Genomic DNA, 18,870 nt, shown 5'->3' on the forward strand with positions numbered 1-18,870 from the left:
GCATCGCTGCTGCTGCTGCTACTGCTGACTCCTTGATGGAACAGGGGGTTGCAGACCAGCTGCACTGGCCTGGCCCCTCAACCCCTTCCGTCGTGGGGTGGTGGGGCAAGTGGAGGCAGAGGTATGCATTCGCCCCCACCCCACACATTCGCAGCCAATCAGAGTGCAAATAAATCATTACAGCAGACAGACTAAGGCTTTTATATGTATGCTAGCCGATTGCCCATCAAGAATGATGGGGGAGGGACTGATGGGAGGGGACTGGGTTAGAGTCCTGACACCTAATGCCCCATGCTGCCGCTGTTCTGCCTCTTGCAGGGAGTGGGGTGGGGGAGCTGAGGCCAGCACTTCCCCTTCCCTCTGTCCAGCCCTTGGCGTGGCTTTGGAATCATGGCGGCACTCCCCCATATTTGGAGCATTCTGATTGGCTGTTTCCACAAGCCAGTCAGAGTGTAAATAAAGCATTACAGACAGACTTAGGCTTTTATAATATTAGAGTAGAATTGAAGAGTAAAGGTCTGAGAACAGAGCCTTGGGGGACACCACTGGTTACAGTGTGCCGAGTTGATTCAGTTCCATCAACTATCACTCTGGGTCCGTCCACAGAAGTAGTTCCCCAGCCATCAGACCATGAAATTGTCTAGACTTAAATTCTTCTATTTTTCTATGAGGACATCATGGGACACCAGGTCAAAGGCTTTCTTGAAGTCCAAAAATATGATATCCCTCTCTTCTCCTTTGTCCAGGTTTTGTTTGGCTTTTAGAAATTATGTTGTATAAAGTGCTGTATGTGATTTTGTTAAAATAAAGGTAGTTACTACATCTGAGGGGTTCTGTCTGCTAATCTTGGTATCATTCAAAATAGTAATACTTAGTAAGGAACCTTACTAAAATTACTGTTCTAAATTTCGTAAAGATCAGGTGTTAGAACCCATCAGATGCAGCAATCCCCTTTTCCCAACAAAATAACTTAGAGAAACATGATTAACATTTAAAAGTCAAAAGCAGTCATTATGCAAATTACATAAGGACACGTGTTTGAAAAATTTGAAGTTTATGGAACTGTGATTGTTTAGTTCAACTGAAATAAATAAAAGTAGTAAGATTTAAATGCTAATGCCTTAACTGCTGCTTCTCATGACCTTGTCATACACTAGATGTTTTCCCAGAATCATGCACAAGCAATGGCTCTTTCTGTTGCTGCAGCAAGGTCCTCCTTGATATAGGTCTCACCAAGGAGTTGGCAAATGAATATGCGCCCCATAGTGTTGCATTTCTCCGCACTTGCCTATATTCATGTCATTAGAGTAGCCCCATTTGATCACGTTTTATTTCTGATCTTCCAGTTTGCATGAGCAGGCAATTCAGGCATCACCATGTTGGCCAATCCAGATCCGTCCTTCTTGAAAAGCCTTCTTGGGGTTCCAGTTCCATTTCGGAGCACCTTATTGCTCGTAATCTTTCTTTATATAACTTTGGTCATGCCCTGTCCGTCGTTGTGTCCAGCTGTGTAACACTGATCACATCACTCTTTTGCATTTTAAGCCATTTAGCTACTTTGTGACCATAAAAGGGAATTTCTGCCTGGGGTCTTCCATCGGCTGTGATCTTTCTTTTTGCTTGCTATCTTTCTTCTGATATTAGGTAATGTAATGCCAGCCAGTAAGTACAGGCTATCCTTTGGTGTTGACTTTAGACATCCTGTTACTTCACAACAGCTGTCGTTTAGAACTGGGTCTAGTTTCTCAGCACGAACCGATCTTTCCCATGTGGACGTGTGTACTCTGCGGTGGACTAACACAAGGCAGCAGTAGTGGTTCATACTGTAGCTGAGTTTGCTCCTCGCTTTGAGGTGACCAACTTGCACCGTATGTTGTTGTAGACACTGACTTTCCCTTTAGTCTTTAAAGGTAAATGTTCAGTCTAGTGTAACTCCCAAGTATACAGGATTTGATGATTAGTGAGTGGGATTGCATCCCAACTGATATTTAATTTCCTCTTGGCTTCTCTATAGTATAGGCGAAAAGCTGTGACCTGCGTCTTGGTTGGGTTGGCATGGCTGGTTCTTACTGTAGTAATCTGAAAGTTTGCTCAGTGTGCATTTCAGTCTATTCTCAACAGTAATAAAGTCCTTCATTTGTGTCATGATGCATTGATCATCAGCATATATGAAGCTCCTCATATTAACCTGTATGGATTAGTCATTGGTATACATGTTAAAAAGTATCAGTGCTAGCATGCTATCCTTTGGGAGGCTATTTCATTGTCATCTGCAGTGGCTCCATTTCTTGCACAGTTGTATGTAAAACATCTATTCTTCAAAATAAATTGGATTATCTACACTAGGTGGTAGTCATGCATCATATTGTAGACTTTGGCAAGTAGGTTTCAGTGTTTGACTGCCACATATCACTGATATGTTTGGGTTGTAGGTCTACAAGCACAGCACCTGTTATCCCTTTGTCGAATCCATCTTTGATATCCCTTAGCAAAAGTCAGTAAATATTCTAAAAAAAAAAAAAAAAGCCAAATTCAGTAGTCCTCTAGGAGGTAGAATTCAAAATATAGAAACTAAATCAGAAACTGGTAAATGTTATGGTGCGTAAGATATTTGTAATCCATTCCTACCTGCAGTTTTAACTTAAATATAGAAGTACTATAATACCTCCGTAATATTAGCACTTACATAAAAATGTGTCCCGAGTTTGATAGACACTATTATGCTTTAATTATCTGTTATCCTCCTAATAAATTGTCTGTCTGTGTGTGTATATATATACAAAGTGTCAGTTAAACTGCACTGAATAAATAATAACAAAATGTGTAAATTCTAAAATTCTAGATATCTTTTTATGCTAGGGCTTTGGTCGGATACCATGTTTTCTCACGTTACACACCCAGAAATATAATACGCACCTTGTTTTTCAAAGCCATTATGAAGAATCCTCCCCCCCTCCACCCCCGGGGTTACAGCTGCAGGGAGCAGAGACAGAGCCTAATCTTCAGCTGACTCGCACTCCTTTTCTTGACTAACTAAAACCTTAGCTACTGCTGAAGACTGGTCTCCTTGGATGAACCTATGATCTTGAAAATAGCTAAAGAGCTGTGAAATAGAAGAGACCAGAATAGAATAGAGTAGAAGAGATCAGAAGCCCTAGCAGACAGCAAAATTACTCCAAGAAAGGTTAGGTTGATTAGTGGAATGACCATTAAAAAGGAGAGATGATTAACATAATATGAAGCAAAGAGCAATGGACCATTAACTTAGTCACCCACTCATGGGTCATTGACTCTCAGCTGCATTGTGGAGCAGGAATCAAATCAGGGTGTTTCTGTCCTGGGCAAAAAAATGGCGTTTCCACTTAATACATGCATTCCAAAGTACTGATTTTGGGTAGAAAAGGGGCATCCTGTTTGTGAATTTGTACTATTGAATGCTATGGAGTACAGTATCTGATTCAATGAGAAATACTTCCAATTAAAATTTACCATAAGCAAAAGATTCTTATATACTTTAGTCATATCTAATCAGAGCAATAGATTAAAGCGCATTATGGATATCAGTGTTCTGAAGTATATTTATTGTATCTTGTGTTACATCTGGAACAAGAGTCTTTCAGCATTTATGATTATTTTGTTTAAAAAACATAAAACTTAAGCTTGTAAGCTGCATCCTCAAACCCCTAGGGCTTCCTAATACATTTTGTAGGGCTCATATTATTGTCAGGGATTAAAGTGCGGCATTAACAATTTAAATGCGTGTTGTGTGGTATACCTGATTCAAATTGTAATGATGCTTTTTCTACTCCGTCTATAGCTTCCTGCAGATTTTACAAAACTGCACCTTACTGACAGTCTCCACCCACAGGTGACCCACGTTTCATCTAGTCATTCAGGATGTAGCATCACTAGTGATTCGGGAAGCAGCAGCCTTTCTGATATCTACCAGGTAGGATTGTTTTCTACCCTACTGATCCTTCCATTTTCTCCATATAAATATTTCTGAAATCCAAAATGACAACCCATAAAAGCAATTGTATGAACTGAGTTAATTTGTGCCAGGTACTGAATGCACACTTTCTTTTTTTCTCAACATCCATCCAGTAGAACAGCACAAGTACCAATACATTTCAAGAAAACATTGCTTTTGTTTGAAAATGCAGCAATATGAACTCTTTATCCATTACTTACTAGTCTACTGCTTGCATGTTAAACAGCATTAGTAATCTAATGAGCCTGTGTAACAAGGCACCCGTGCTCTGTTACTCTCAGAGGTATGGGCAAAAACCAGGCAGCCCACAGCTGGCTGGTATCCCAATGAGGCAGTGCTGCCTGACTGGGGAACAGGGCCCAGCTATTATATATAAGGGATGGGCTCTGAACAGCTGGGGCAGCAGTGTGCTGCCAGGAACCTGGAGAGACATCACTGGCTGAGCTACTGCTCAGTACAACTCGGAGGTAAGGGAGGAGCTACTGGGGACGGCAGGAGGTTCCTTGTCCTGAGTACAACAGAAAACTGTACCCTGCTGGGAATAGTGGGCCAGTAGGACTCCCTGTGGTGAGTATGAGGCATCTTCTAACCCCAGACCCCACATCCCTGGTGGGTAGTTGGTCATCGCAGAGGAAGCCCAGGCTCACTGCAAGTACTGAGACAGAGCTGAGGTCAGCAGGAGGAGGGACCTGTGGGAGCGCCCAGACTCTCAGTGGAGTCTGAGGCCGCATTAGGGAGCCAGGAGGTAGGCTCCAGGGGGGATGGAGCTTGGAGTCCTAGTCCCATAGTGAGGGGCTTGGAGCCTAATGTGAGGGGACCTGGGGTCCAGGGAGGGGCTTGGAGCCTGGGGACAGGGTTTGGAGCTTGAGGACAGAACTTGGAGCCAGAGAGAGTCTAGGAACCTGAGGACAGGGCTCGGAGCGTGGAGGTGGAGCTAGTAGGCCCAGAGATGGAGCATGGGGCCCAGTGTGGCACCTGGGGGCCCTGAGCATGTGTATATTGAATTGTGATAAGGCCAGGTGCTAGGCCATGAAACATCTGTGAGACATGGGACATAAGGGAAGGTTGGAATTGTGTACATAGGCCTTTGCCTTGTCACCAGGGCAGGTAAAGGGCAGCCTCCCACCTGATTAACATCTGGTAATCATTTACATCAAGGCATGTCAGGCGAGGTGGGCGGGTGGTTTGCCCAGGAGCAAGTGGGCGGGCTTACATTGAGAACGGCCCCGGGACGCCCACTTGTTACAGCCTGACATACTTGTCCCACAAGTCCCACTTGTTCAATGACAGCATTACTTAATGCTTGTCACTCTCAAAGCCACTTGACAGAAATCTAGAGAAAAGGACTGTTACAAAGCTCTTCTGTATCACTTTCGGTTGACTCTATTTGTAATTGGTAGTATTGAAGGAAAGTGGTGATTTGATGTTTCATCATAAAGAGGCCGTGTGGAACTTGGGAGATCTGAGCTCTTTTTATGGCCGTTTTGATGCCATTGAGTAAGCTGCTTCACTTCCCTTTGCCTTGTTTTCCTCAAATGAGTGCTTACCTCTTTGTATAGCCTTTTGTTCTACAGCTGAAAAACCTACAAGAGTTAGATCATCACCATCAGCATGCTTAAATGTAAGATCAGAAGTTTTCAAATTTTAACAGTCTGAAAGATTTAGGACATAGTTATGCAAAGAACTGCCAGCAAAACTCTGTGATGTAGCCCTGGCCTAAGGGAATGGTTAGGATTTAGGTTTATGGCGGGTGTTTGGGGAAGTGTACCATCTTAGTGTTAATCATTCATTTAAAAAGTATTTAAAATAAATTTAAAAATAGGGTTTTTTCCTAAAGTGCTTTAGAAACTATATTTGCATAATATCAATGAAATATAGGTCAGCAGCCTTGCAACAAGCCTCCAGACCTATATTTCATTGATATTATGCAAATACAAGTGGTTGCAAGTGGCAGTTATGGTGTGCAGTGGTGTCAGTTTCTACACTGCAGAGAGATTTTAAGAAGATCTGGTACAAGTTTCTACCTGGGAAAAGTGTCATTGGTTTTAAACTATCCAAAGAGGAAGCAAGACTTTGCTTTTTGTTTTTTAATGTTCCTCCCCATAATGTATGTTGTAGACTACAACATTCAAAGCAGCTACAGAGGAATAGCCTCTGTTATTGTTTAATTTTGCAACGAATTCATACATGATGAAGTTTAGTATATAGAAATGTAATCTCCGTTATATAGAACATAGTGAGGACTTTGAGGTGAACCAGAAGGCCTTCTAGCACTGCTACCTCTGGGCTGCTTTGAAAATCCCAATCAATACTTTTAAGATTTTTTTTGTAAATAATACTGATTATCTTTGTTTAGATTTCTGAAATTAAACACAAAAAAACAAAGAACTCATTCCCACATATAACCAAAACCCTTCACATAAAAACCATTACGTGTACTGCATAGGATAGAGGAAGTTTTAAAAACTTCTTATTCAAGAAACCACTTTAAATATGCACATGATAGTCCATAGCTATACAGGGTGGTTACAGATGTTAAAAAAAAAAAAATACAGAAACGGCACTTTACTTAAACTAGGTACACTCCTGCTCTGAGTCCAGTGCATGCTTGCAGATGTTAAAAAAACAAAACACAAAAAACCACGTTTTATCAAAAACAGCAGCATGTTAATTTGACTCGGCTCGCTCACCATCTGTATGGATTGGGCGCTTTAATGGGTGGGTTTTAGCGCTTTTATCTAATAACTGACTAAATCAGCTTTAGATAAAGCACCAAAAAGCCCTGCTGAAGTGCCCAATCTATACAGACGCTGCGGAGCCGGATTGAACTAATGTGCTGCTGCTTCTGGTAAAGTGAAGTTTTGGGGGTTTTTTGTTTGTTGTTTTTTTTTTAAATGGCTGCAAGCAGCCAGTTTTTAAATTTAAACTTTAAAGCCACTAGTTGAGAGTACATTGTCATTTTGGGGTATCTTAAAGTAAATATTGTCATTATTGTCACTAACCTGAAAACTACAATTATTCATATCTTATTGAACAGTGTGTATGTTATGAGTGAACTGACATTGTACATCATTAATCTCTCATCTTTTGTTTACCACAAGATAAATCAGTGTCTTGCTGCAATAGATGCATATTAAGTTTTGAAAATTGCTAGCACTTTTTTGCCTTTGGAAATTCTCTGTGGTCATATCAATTACTGAATAGTTATGGTCAACACTGAGATATTAATAGAAGCTGTCTTTGTCTAAAGTACCTTTCCTTTTAAGCTTCTCCTGTTTCTTTTTATTTAAAAACAAACTTTGAAAACTAAAATACACATCTGTGTAAACTTGGGCTTTGACAAATCTTGGGTATTAAATTATCAGCATAGTTTGTTACTTGGGGTTAATGCCCACATACAAAATGGAAATTTTCTTTTAGTTGCATGGATCTATTCATTAGGTCAAAGTTAATTATGGGAAGAACTGATTAGAAAGATTATTGGCTTCAAGTGACCTGTTTCACAAGTGTCATAGAAATCAATACAAGCTTTTCTCTTGTTAAATTTTGAAAGAGATTATTAACTAACCCTTTACACATTTGAGTTTATGGTGTATCATTTTCTCAGTTAACTGTTAGCTCTGAGTTTTCTGTATAGTAAGCTTTTCATGGTGCGGCCTTAAGAACAGCTGTTTGCCATGAAAATAGATGCAGAGACCTTTTTGATTTCTGAATTAATCATGAAGCTGAATCTTTAGATGCTTTCAGCATTGATCTGAGAATATTTCTGTTTAAATATTAATGTTGTAACTAAATTTGTATGTTGAGTGCTGCACATGAGAGATGAATTCATTTAGGACAAGAATTACTTGCCAAGATAAAATATGAAAAATCCTTTCTTCAACCCTATCAGATGAAGAGAAAACATTGAAGTACCTTTGAATAAGACCGTTTAATATTATTTTTTCATATTTGAGTTTAGGAAGTAGGTTTATAAAGTGACATGCCATTTCATATTGCTCTTTGGAGAGGATAAGGAGGCTGGATATATTAAGTGATTGTTCTTGGCACACATGAGCACATACATACAATAATGTCCACCCTGCCTCTTTTTTACTTTGAAAAATGGCCTTCTTGCATACAGTACCTGCTTCCTGTTTGGACACCTATCATTTAAACTACTGCAAACTGATGAGCCCAGTTTGGCAGTGAAGAAAATTGGATTGGTGAGAGTGCTATGTTTATTCCTTTTCTCATTTTTAGGTGATGGAAATTGTTATTTTAGCCTTTTCCTTTGCCAGTCTTTCTTTGCTATATCCTGTAATAAGACTGCATGGCTTCCAGTCAGCCTGACATGCCCTCTGGTGTCTGCTCCAAATATTCTGGATCAGTAAAGGAAACTGCTAACATCCTTTCCAGGAACCTCTCGGATACACATACCCATTGGAAGTTTTCAAGATGTGGTCTTGCTCTAGTGACTTTTAAAGGAAAACGAGCTGCATTTCATACCCATCTTCCCCACAAAAGTTGTTTTTCCAGTAGAACAAAAACCTTAACATCATTTAAATCAATGTACCAGTGTGCACCTTGGTGCACTCCTTGTTTTTGTAATATACTAATAAAAAGTACCATTTAAAACTGTTACTTGCAGATATTAAAATAACAGATTGACCTTTGATGCTGTCTGGGGTTGTCCTGACTGCATACTTCAGTGTAGTGTAAAAATGCCTCTTCTAACTCTGGTACTACTTTGGGTAAATTAGACCAAGCTGAGCTCTGTGCTACTGCAGCTACTCCACTTCCAGAACCTGAGCTAGCTTATTTTACAGCTAGCTTAGGTATCTCTGCATTACACTACAGTCTACAATGCAGACATACCCTCAGAATTGGTGTTTATGTGCAGTTCATGTCAGTGAATGATTAGTTGTGCTACTCAAAAAGCCAATTTGGCAATTAGACAGCTGGAGGCTAGGCTAGTGTTTTTGAGTTGTATTGTTTCATATCCTGAAGACAGTCCATCTGTAAGTTAAGCACACAGTTAAACGTGCCTACTCCTCTGTTGTACTATAAATTACATGATTACAAGTGTGTAAATAATACTTGAATATATTGAAAGTTTAGACTAGAAGTTAAGGGTATTGGATAGTATGAATGACCATGCTTGGCAAATAAATGGAGAAAGAAATTCATCCTCTAATTTACAATTTGCATAAAGCCTTTGTAATGTTTTTCATAGTAAATTGATAGTGATAGCCTAGAAATTGTAGCCTTCCAACCAGTCTGTCTTATACTGCCATGCTGTTCACCAAAACACAACTTACACAATGCACTATGGAAAGGCCTGTGTGGCCTATTTTTCTTTACAATCATGGGGTGAAATCCTTAATGTCAGTGGAATTTGCCATTGACTTAACTCCAAACTTTTCCTGTGATTCATATGATGGGAGTAATTGACTTAAGAATTACGGGTGGGGAAAGGATACTATTTTCATTTGTGAGAGCAGACATTCTAGCAATGGTTGACTGCTTGTCAAGGCCCTGGTTTTTCGCCCTCCTTTCCAGGGGTCACTGGACACTGCATATATGAAACCCATTTATCCCCCAGAAAATAATGCCACGTGGTCTTGGTATCAGTAGAGCAGTTAAAAAAAAAAAAACAAAAAAACCCACAAAAAACCCAAAAACCTAAATCTTCCCTTTCACTCTTTATAATACTGAAGATGATTGTGAAGAGACCTTTCTGTGATATTCACTGAATAGAGTAGAAAGACCGGTTTTGGGTCCTTTTTAATGCACCTCAAAAACTGCTTGGTCTTGGAAGCTCAGATTAAGGAAAAACATTGATTTCATGTTTGTAACTGTTGTTTGTTATTAAATAGATTATAGCAACCTTCTAACTCATCTAAAAGCTAATATCCTCTTATCTGGTACAGTTTTTCACATTTACAGTAGATTGGAAGGTGGATGGTTAAACACTAATGTTTTATGGCAGGGCTGTCCAACTTCACATGGTGGGGGTCACATGCCTCACATGGCTCACTGGTGTCAGGCTGCCTGGGACCCCTGCTGCCTCTGTGCAGTCCCCCTGCTGTCACCACCATGGGGGCAATTCCTCCTTGCTGCTGCTACTTGAGTAACTTGAGCCCCCCTGCTGCCAGCATCATGTAGGAGGATATTTTCTGGCTCCCTTTCCTCCTCTTCCTTCCCCCTTCCAAAATCTGCTGCTACTGACCAGGTAGCACAAGTGCCTCCCCTTCTCCCTGTTGGTGTTGCCAGGCAGGTACCTAACTTACCAGGTGTCCCTCTGTGCTGTCCTACTCCAGAGACCCCAGCTGCCATCACAGCAGCCAAAGCAATGAGGGAACTGGCAGCTGGAGCCTGTGGGCCACACATTAACCCTTTGTGGGCTGGATGCAGTCAGCAGGCTGTCAGTATGAAAGCCCTGTTTTTATGCATGTTATCTTTATTAAGCTTTGTGATGGCATTAGACTGTACGGTGTGTTTAGGATGTGCTAGCCTTTTTACTAAGGGCCTGGCAGCTTTTTTGACAATATGATCATCCTGACTTCTTAAGTCTTTGGGTATCGCTACATTCCAGATAACTGACAATAATCATTAAATGTTGGTCAAAAGTGCCACTTCTTTTAACAGGATTCATATGCAATATGTTGACACCATATATGGCTAATTTAAAAAGTCTAGTATTAAGTCAAAAGGCCATTTAAAAATATTTTTCTCTGGTTTATAGAGCACAGTAACTCCATTGACTAAAGCAGAGTTATTCCTGTTGTGATTGTGAGAGATCTATTGCCTCATAGAGCAGCTTTGAGTTCTAGCTGCAGGAAGCAATACTTACCCTATACATCTAAACTTAAGGGTTTCATTAGCTGCAAAAGTCAGAGTCAATTATTTGCTCATGGTGATCACAGATAATTAAATTAGGACTGATAGCCCTGCTTTTTGTGATGCTGCTGCTTGTTTGTCTACCCATGATTTCAACTAGGGATGGGATTCAGCTCCAGAAAACCTGCCATCACAGGTTTTGATGTTGCTTCTGGTTCTTTGGTAACTTTTTAGCATTTGTCTCTAGCTTTAGGTTGTGAAACTACTTTAAAAGGTAATTGTTTTAAAAAATTATTTAGGAATCGCTGAGTTTTAGTTGGTATGCATCTCCAAATCTAGGGCTCTCATTTATGCTTACTTTCAGATAAATATTTATTGTTTTTAAAAAAGCTTAACATTTTCTGCCAAATAGGTTTAAAATTATCTTAAAACCACTCAGGCACTTATTACATTGAAGCTCAGTTTGTTACCATTATATGTGGTATCTACAATTGCAGGTGGTATGAAGCTAGAAAGCTGGGCAAAAAAATCATTTAACAAAATTCAGTCTTAGGATAACAAAAAGAACCAATAGTGAGCTGTGAAGCATTGTATGTTTTATGTTACTTTTGCTTGAGAGTTGAAACCTGTTGCTGTTATGACAGTGCATGTATTTAGTCTTGTATTTATCGGTGTGTTTGAATACAAGTTTAGTTTAGGTATTAATATCCATGTGAGCCATGATGCTTTTTGAGAAACTTGACCTTTTTTGTTTTCTGTGGAAATAATACATGATAACAATAAGATGATTTCCAGAAAGAACCAGGGAATTAGTAATGGGCAAATTCACCTGAGCCAACACATTCAGAACTGTAGTTTCCTACAGAATTGTGTAATAATCTGTTGAACTGCCCGGCTTTCTTCTGCTCTTAAAAAGGGTGCCATTTCTGGGGGTTACTAAAGTAAATATCTTGGAATATGAGATATTGACCTAGGTTCTGTTTTCACATGTGTATCATATACTGCCAAAAGAGGTTGAGCTTATGTCAATACTGCAGTAATTGAAGTCATCTATACGTAGTCCTAAAAGAGCAGAAGATTATGCTCATTTTTTCTTTGACAAGCTTATGACTTCCTTCTTGCTCCTCTTTGGATAGTTGCCCCAGTTCTTTTTAGCATAAGCGCTGTTGCTTACATGAAGGAGATTTTGAGAATCACAGCTATTATAGTTCCTGTGTCCCATGTAGTACAGTATGATAAAAATGCACTTGACTGTGCTGCTTACTTCCAGAAACTCTGAAATGGACCCTTCTTTAGAGCACTGAGACCTGACTTGGGAGACAGTTTCAGACAGAGAATGTTTTCATGAGAAGCTTGGATTTCCTTGTAAACTGTGATAGGGAGGGCTTGGCAGGTGCTGTGGCATTAAATCAAGGGCTGCAGAAAAGCACCTTTATCTGAGATGACAGATCTGTTTGTGGGATTTATTAAATATTTGATCTTAAAATTGGATGATTAAAATGCATTTACCTCAAGGTACTATTAGAATGACCCAAACAACGTGTTGGCTGGATTTTTATTAATTTCCATGCTGTCTAAAGCAGATTTAAATTTGGTGGATATTCTGTGTACTCCCTTTGTGGTGCAACAGCAATGACTTGACATTTTCCCCACAACTATGAATTCTTGTATCTTTATACTTATAAATAAATAAGCATCTTTGCTGTACCATTCTGTCAGTTTCTATTATGTAGTCCTTATGTAAACAGCTGGTAGATCCTTCATTCTTTAGGATTAATTTAGTGTAAGTGCTTGATACCAGCGTGTTTAATGACGGCATCATTTACCATGGTCATAGAAAGATGCAAACACATAATTTTGGATGTCTTAGGCCCCTGGCAAATATCACATTAACCATGTGATTAATGTGTTAATTGCATGATAAATTATAACATGCCACGTGCGCAATGGGTTAATGACATGTTAAAAAAGGCAAACCATCCATATAGATGCTCTACATTAAATTTATCATGCATCAACTTGAATATATGGCAGCATGGTGCAGCTTTAAATTTGTCGTTGCACAGGGTGCTCCCATTATGGGGCAGGAAGGTGCAGCTTTAACTTGCTGGTACCTGACTTGCCACATTTGGGCACCTCTAAAGCTGTGCCATGCAGCCTGATGCTGCCCACAGTGACTGACGCCAGGCTATACAATGTGAATGTAAAGGTCCAGGTATATAATGGAATCTGAGGAATTTTATCCTAGACTTCTGAAGTTGCACATCATGCCATGCTAGATCTTGAAGATATGGCATGACAGGATTCATGATTTTTTGGGGGGGGAGTCCAGGATAAAATTATTCAGATCCCATTGTATATTTAAGTTTGTCATGGCGCGGGGGCCTAGGAGCAGCCGTGATCTCTCCTGGTGCCCCCTACCGTGCCAAGTTAGTGATCAAGCACCCTCATTCTCACCCGCCCACGTCTTTGTTATCTAATTTTATAATGGAGGCTGCCTTTTGTCCCCTTGGACACGGTGCTCTTGTTTATCCTGGCCCCTGTTCTGTATGGAGTGACCTGGTGCACCCCAGCCTTATGGGCTATGCGTGGCTCCTACCTCCCCTTATACCATGCCCCAAGCCTCTCAGGTGTACCGGACGTTGTTGGGTCAAACTAACTATTGCCCGCGCCCTTGCGGACGTCCTCCAGGCCCACCTCTCTCTGTGCTCGCCCCCTCCCCGGGGCTTCCTCTCTGCACTTGCCCCCTCTCTGGGGCTCGCGCTCACGCCCGCACTGGGGCCTGTCTCGTGCTCACGCCCGCACTGGGGCCTTGCCACAATTGGGGTTAGGCGGCCTCGGCCTTACCTGGCCCCTAGACCCCTTTTCTGGGTCCTGTGCCCCACTGGGGGCTTCCCACAATTGGGCTCAGGTGGCCTTGGCCTTACCTGGCCCCTAGTCCACCAAACTCCCCTCTCAGGGTTGGGGTCGGTGCGCCCCCTGACTACTGTGCCCTCTCTGGCACTAGACTGCTGTGCCCTCTCTGGCACCAGGAACCCCCACGCTGCTGGGGAACTCCTATGAGGCCTCCTCCAACCCCTTATAGCCTCACCCGGTCCTCCGGTTGTATAAAACTAAAAATAGAAAACTCAAGCCCCTGGGCTACAACATAAACTCTAAGCAACCTGTCTAACCCTCATTCAGCTCCCTACCAGGGCTTCCTCCACCTGGTATCCTTGACCAGAAGCTGCTCAGGCCACCCGGCTTCCCTACTCTGCTTGCTCCCACAGAGCTCCTTCTTCCTCAGCTGCCAGAGGGGAACTGCTTCCCTGGTCTCAGCCTGGATCACCTTTATAGATGTCAGGCCCTGCCCCCTTCTGGTCAGCTGACCAACTGTGGTTGCCCTGGCAACCGGCACCTGTATCTCTTCATAGGGGCAGGGCACCAGAGTGCCCCTGCGACAAAGTTCAGTGCACAAACAATTAAACCACTAAAATCTGCCAGTGGTCTCAAGTATGTTTTATTTAATAGTTTAAGTGTTCAGTTATTTTCCCAAGAGACTGATCTAGTGGATATAAATATTTGTCCCTCTGAAAATACAGATGCCTTTCTCCTTTTAGTCTCATAACCTAAAAAGTCACTCATCATGTATTTAACTATGAATGCTTTGTACAAACTAAGCATAAATGTTTCTAAACATGTTTTGTTCCTAATACTGACTTTCTTGTTTGAAATACAATGAAGGAAAAAATTAGAAATTAGTGTGGCATGCAGTATTGAATAATTGATCTTCTCCATAGTAAAATTCATTTTGTTTCTATATTTTTATGTACAGAATATGTTGGGGTATTTTATTTTTAACAATTTGTGTGCATATCTAGGCCACTGAAAGTGAGGCTGGTGATATGGACCTAAGTGGGTTACCTGAGACAGCAGTGGATTCAGAAGATGATGATGATGAAGAAGACATTGAGAGGGCATCAGACCCTCTTATGAGCAGAGATATTGTTAGAGATTGCCTAGAAAAAGACCCAATAGACAGGACAGATGATGATATTGGTAAGTTTTTTATGAAACCTTGAAGAGGACAATAGAAAATCAAGTCTTAGACCATCTAATGCTATTTAATGTGTTTTAGCTGGCATTTTTCAATCCTAAAACTGAGTAGAGCACTCTTCTTTTAACAGCTGTGTGTGTGTGAAATAATTCAGTAAATTGTTTACAGCATCAATTGATTTTTGCAATTTACTTTTGAATGACTGGAATAAATAAGTATGGTAACAATAACAGATATGAAACTGGAAGTGTTAACAAAGGAACTTAGTTAATTTTAAATTGGTACTCCACTAACATGTTAAGCATATTTTTTTTCTAATTAAATTTATAATAATACGAAGTGCTATTAACCTAAAATAGAATTTTTTTGTAAGAGAAGCAGGTATTCATGTGTTTATGTGTAGCACAGGGTTATAAACATAGCAAGTTGTGCTCTCTTTCTTTATGAGTATACTTAGACTTAATTTACCTCAATCTGTTAAATTCCTTGTTTAGTATATATTTTATTCCACATAAATGAAAAAGAAAGGAAAAAAAAGGAAAGTAAATGTTGAGGTATTCATGGATACTTAAAGTGCTATCCTGTTGCAACTAAAAGTGGAGTTGCACATTATGCTTAAACCATAGTAAGTGCACTTAAAATGTGAGTATCTGCATATTAAATCTAATTTGTGGTAAATGCTTTCTGAGGGTCTCAAAGTTATGCCACATCAGATGCGGGTTAATTCTGGACCGTGATGCCTAGCTTATGTTCGGGTAACTTCAGTCTGACCAATGGAAATAAAATGAGCTATTTGGAGTCCTCCACCATGGGCTCAGTGCAGACATCTGAGGAAGCTAGGGGGAGGTTAGATTGTGTTTAGTGACCACCTGATCTAAGGTGAGTTGGGATGAGGGAAGGCTAATGGGGGGAGAGTTGGAGGGACAGGGGGGCAAGTAGGCTTGGGGGGATCAGGGGTCCACAGGAGCAATCAGGGCGGTGGGGAGGCAGGCAACATCCATGGGAGCAATGGGGGGGGAAGCATCTGGTGTCTGTGGGAGGATTAGCAGGCAAGTGGGATCCACAGGATAGATCAGTGGAGGGGAGGCGGGATCTTTGGGAGTGATTGGGAGGTAGACAGGGTCTATGGGGGTGCTGATGAAGTCTGGGAGAGTTTGATGGGATCAGGAGGGCTTGTAGGGTCTGCAGGAGGGGGACCAGAAGCTATTTTTGCCCCCCTACCTCCCAAGGGAACTTTATACCCCCATCCTGCAGTGGTGACTGCTGATCAGTCTGACACCTGGAGTGGCTTGCAGGGTGGGGGTTGGAGGGACTTGGCTGGTTAATGGGGGTGGGGTGGGGTGGGGTGCCGTGCCACTAGGGTTGTACAAAAAATGAAGTCTTGGGACTGGGACCAATGGTTGGGCTTTCTCAGCCTTGGGGCTGTGCAGGTAACTTTACTGAAGTTCCATGCACCAGTTTAACCAGATCAATTAAATTTGAGTGTACATTGATCCAGGACTATTTTAGACTAGGTTCCACCACTTTTAGACCATTCTGCGTGTGTGGAACTTCTGTACTGTTACGGATTTAGATTGATTTCTGAGCACTGATACCATATCTAAGTGTAAGGGCTGCACCTGGATGAACAAAGTTAGACAGCATGGGCATTTTTAACGTGATTTAACATCCTCCCCAAATGCCATGCATTACTCAGCTCCCTGTGCCTCCCTACAAAGAGCAAGAATTGAACCTCTGTGTCCTGGCTCTTAGTTGCACCCCTGCTCACCAGCCCCCCTGTTCATCAGCAAGTCAGAAATGTGCTGGCAAGAAACGGTACTAATCCTTAACATGTGACTGCTCATGGCACATTCTATGTTTTACATTCCACAACTTTAGTATGGTTTAAATATAACGTGCAAGTTCACTGTCTTAGAGACTAGCTTGTAATTTGACATCAGGACCTGTGTGTGACAAAAATTTCTGCAGACTGAAAAGGGGAGGTTAAAAGCCTTGGATTAATTCACTGTCTACAGCAATATAAACAGTGAAGAAAACGCTATGGATTGTAATACTGTTGTGTTTCAAGTTAAAAACAGGATTTCCATGTGTTTGTGTATTTTTTATTAATGAAGCATGGTTTTTATTTGAATGCCATTGAACCTTACAGCCTGTGTATTGATGAGCATCTACTCAGGTTTTAAAAGGCATGTCAATATATATGCTAATGTAAAAAAAGCAGCAAGTTCCAAATGGAGGTTTCCACTCGTCCCCATTCTGAATCTTTGATTGCTTTTTAACTTTTGTAGCAAAATAAGTTTTTTGATCATTAAGCCTCCAACTCATTTTGGGATGTGAAAATCAGTGGGTAGTTCTTTTTTGGCTTGTATTTCATCACCAGTAATGCAGAAAATATCTTGACTCTTAGACCACACAGTGGTGTTACATTTCTACTGGGAGAACTACCTTTCTCCTGGTAGATATGACAAAATTAACATTTTGTGTTCAGTGTCCCCCGGGGGGGGGGGGGGGCGGAGGCGGAACATGCCCTTTCCATGAGAAGATATTGCAGGGAATAAAACTGGAATATCTCCTTTGCGAGAGAGTTCTCCTCATAAGAACAAATTCTTGAGTGCTCCCCCTGACCCCAGTCTGAGAGCAGTGTTAACTGCCCTATGCTAGGGACTATGCACTGCTGCTCCCCTCTCCAGACTGGCCTGGAAGGAGAGTGGGGCAGTGCTTTCTGCCTCCCCCCCACCCACACCAGTAAATAAAGAACAAGCTGAGGACTTTACCTCTTGTTACTTCTGCTCCCAGGAGGACTGTGGGCAACAGATTTGAAATGCTGTGTGGTGGAGCTGTAAAAACTAAACTGAGAAGTAGTGGCTGTGGATTTGCCTTTTTTGTAAAGTCTGTTCAGTGTAATAACTTAATATATTTTAAATGTGACTACTTATATAGCTTTATTTTAGTGCTTATATTCTTTTTAGATTGGATCTAAGCTGTAGCCAGCTTCAGTATAGGACATTGATACCAAAATATATTTATTTTTCATTTTAAAATATATTTTATGTCCATTAAAAGAGCCCAATATGGTTTTAATTACTGCAGTGGCTCTATGCAGTCATTGAGAATCCATTGAATATATTCAAAGCACTTGGTTACATTACAGTTCTTTCATTATGCTGGCTTTTATTGGTAGATTTTCTATTGATGATATAACAAGCCAGTCTGTGCCTACAAAATACCCTGTAATTACAGCAGACCTCTGTACATTATTTGTCAGTATACAGAGAGGATTGTGCAGTGTTTTAATTTAACCCTAAGGCATCTATCTTTCTGAAGAGCTGTCTTTACTGAGCTTTGTTTTTTTGACATGTATAACTCAGTGGGCTTTTTTATCCTTCAGAACAACTATTGGAATTCATGCATCAATTGCCTGCTTTTGCCAACATGACTATGTCAGTGAGGAGAGAACTCTGTGCTGTGATGGTATTTGCAGTTGTGGAGAGAGCAGGAACCATAGTACTAAATGATGGGGAAGAGGTCAGTGGAACGTATTTGAACTTGCTCTTTAGCAAATATCACGGAATCTGGAGACGCATCTAACAAGAATAAAAGATTCCTTTCTAATAGCTTAAATGTAGCACTGAGCAAGCAAATAACTTGTATGCTTGCTCTCTGTTGCTTTGTATTGTGTTGACTTGTATTCAGTTATAAATTGTTTTCTATTTTGTTAAAGCACCCAGAAATTATTAAGGTCACGAGCTGAGCCCCACTGTGGGGCTGTTTCTAAGTAACCCACTAGTACAGGGGTGGGCAATTATTTTGGGCAGAGGGCTGTTTACTGAGTTTTGGCAAGCCATTGAGGGCTGCATGACAGGCAGCCAAGGGCAGATAATTATTAATTTTCTAAATTTTTTAGGGGCCCCGCGGGCAAGATAGAATGGCCTGGCAGGCTGCGTTTTTGCCCACCCCTGCACTAGAAGATGGGTTTCCCCACTCATTCAACCTGAGGATTAAAAAGCAGCCTAGCATGATA

At 41.0% G+C, this 18,870-nt stretch overlaps 1 protein-coding gene across 15 annotated transcripts in view; it reads left to right on the forward strand.

The window, feature by feature from the left end:
• The window catches only part of RAPGEF2 (Rap guanine nucleotide exchange factor 2), a 295,940-nt gene that overhangs the window by 229,368 nt on the left and 47,702 nt on the right, over positions 1 to 18,870 (forward strand). For all 15 annotated transcript variants that reach the window (XM_019534546.1, XM_019534555.1, XM_019534550.1 and 12 more), the window contains 3 exons: positions 3,818 to 3,949; positions 14,674 to 14,851; positions 18,238 to 18,374. In XM_019534546.1, the coding sequence (XP_019390091.1) occupies positions 3,818 to 3,949; positions 14,674 to 14,851; positions 18,238 to 18,374 (447 nt within the window). The remainder of the gene's footprint in view (positions 1 to 3,817; positions 3,950 to 14,673; positions 14,852 to 18,237; positions 18,375 to 18,870) is intronic.

This window comes from Crocodylus porosus, unplaced genomic scaffold (genome assembly GCF_001723895.1).
Source record: "Crocodylus porosus isolate Cpor-Errol unplaced genomic scaffold, CroPor_comp1, whole genome shotgun sequence".
Classification (NCBI taxonomy): Eukaryota; Metazoa; Chordata; order Crocodylia; family Crocodylidae; genus Crocodylus; species Crocodylus porosus.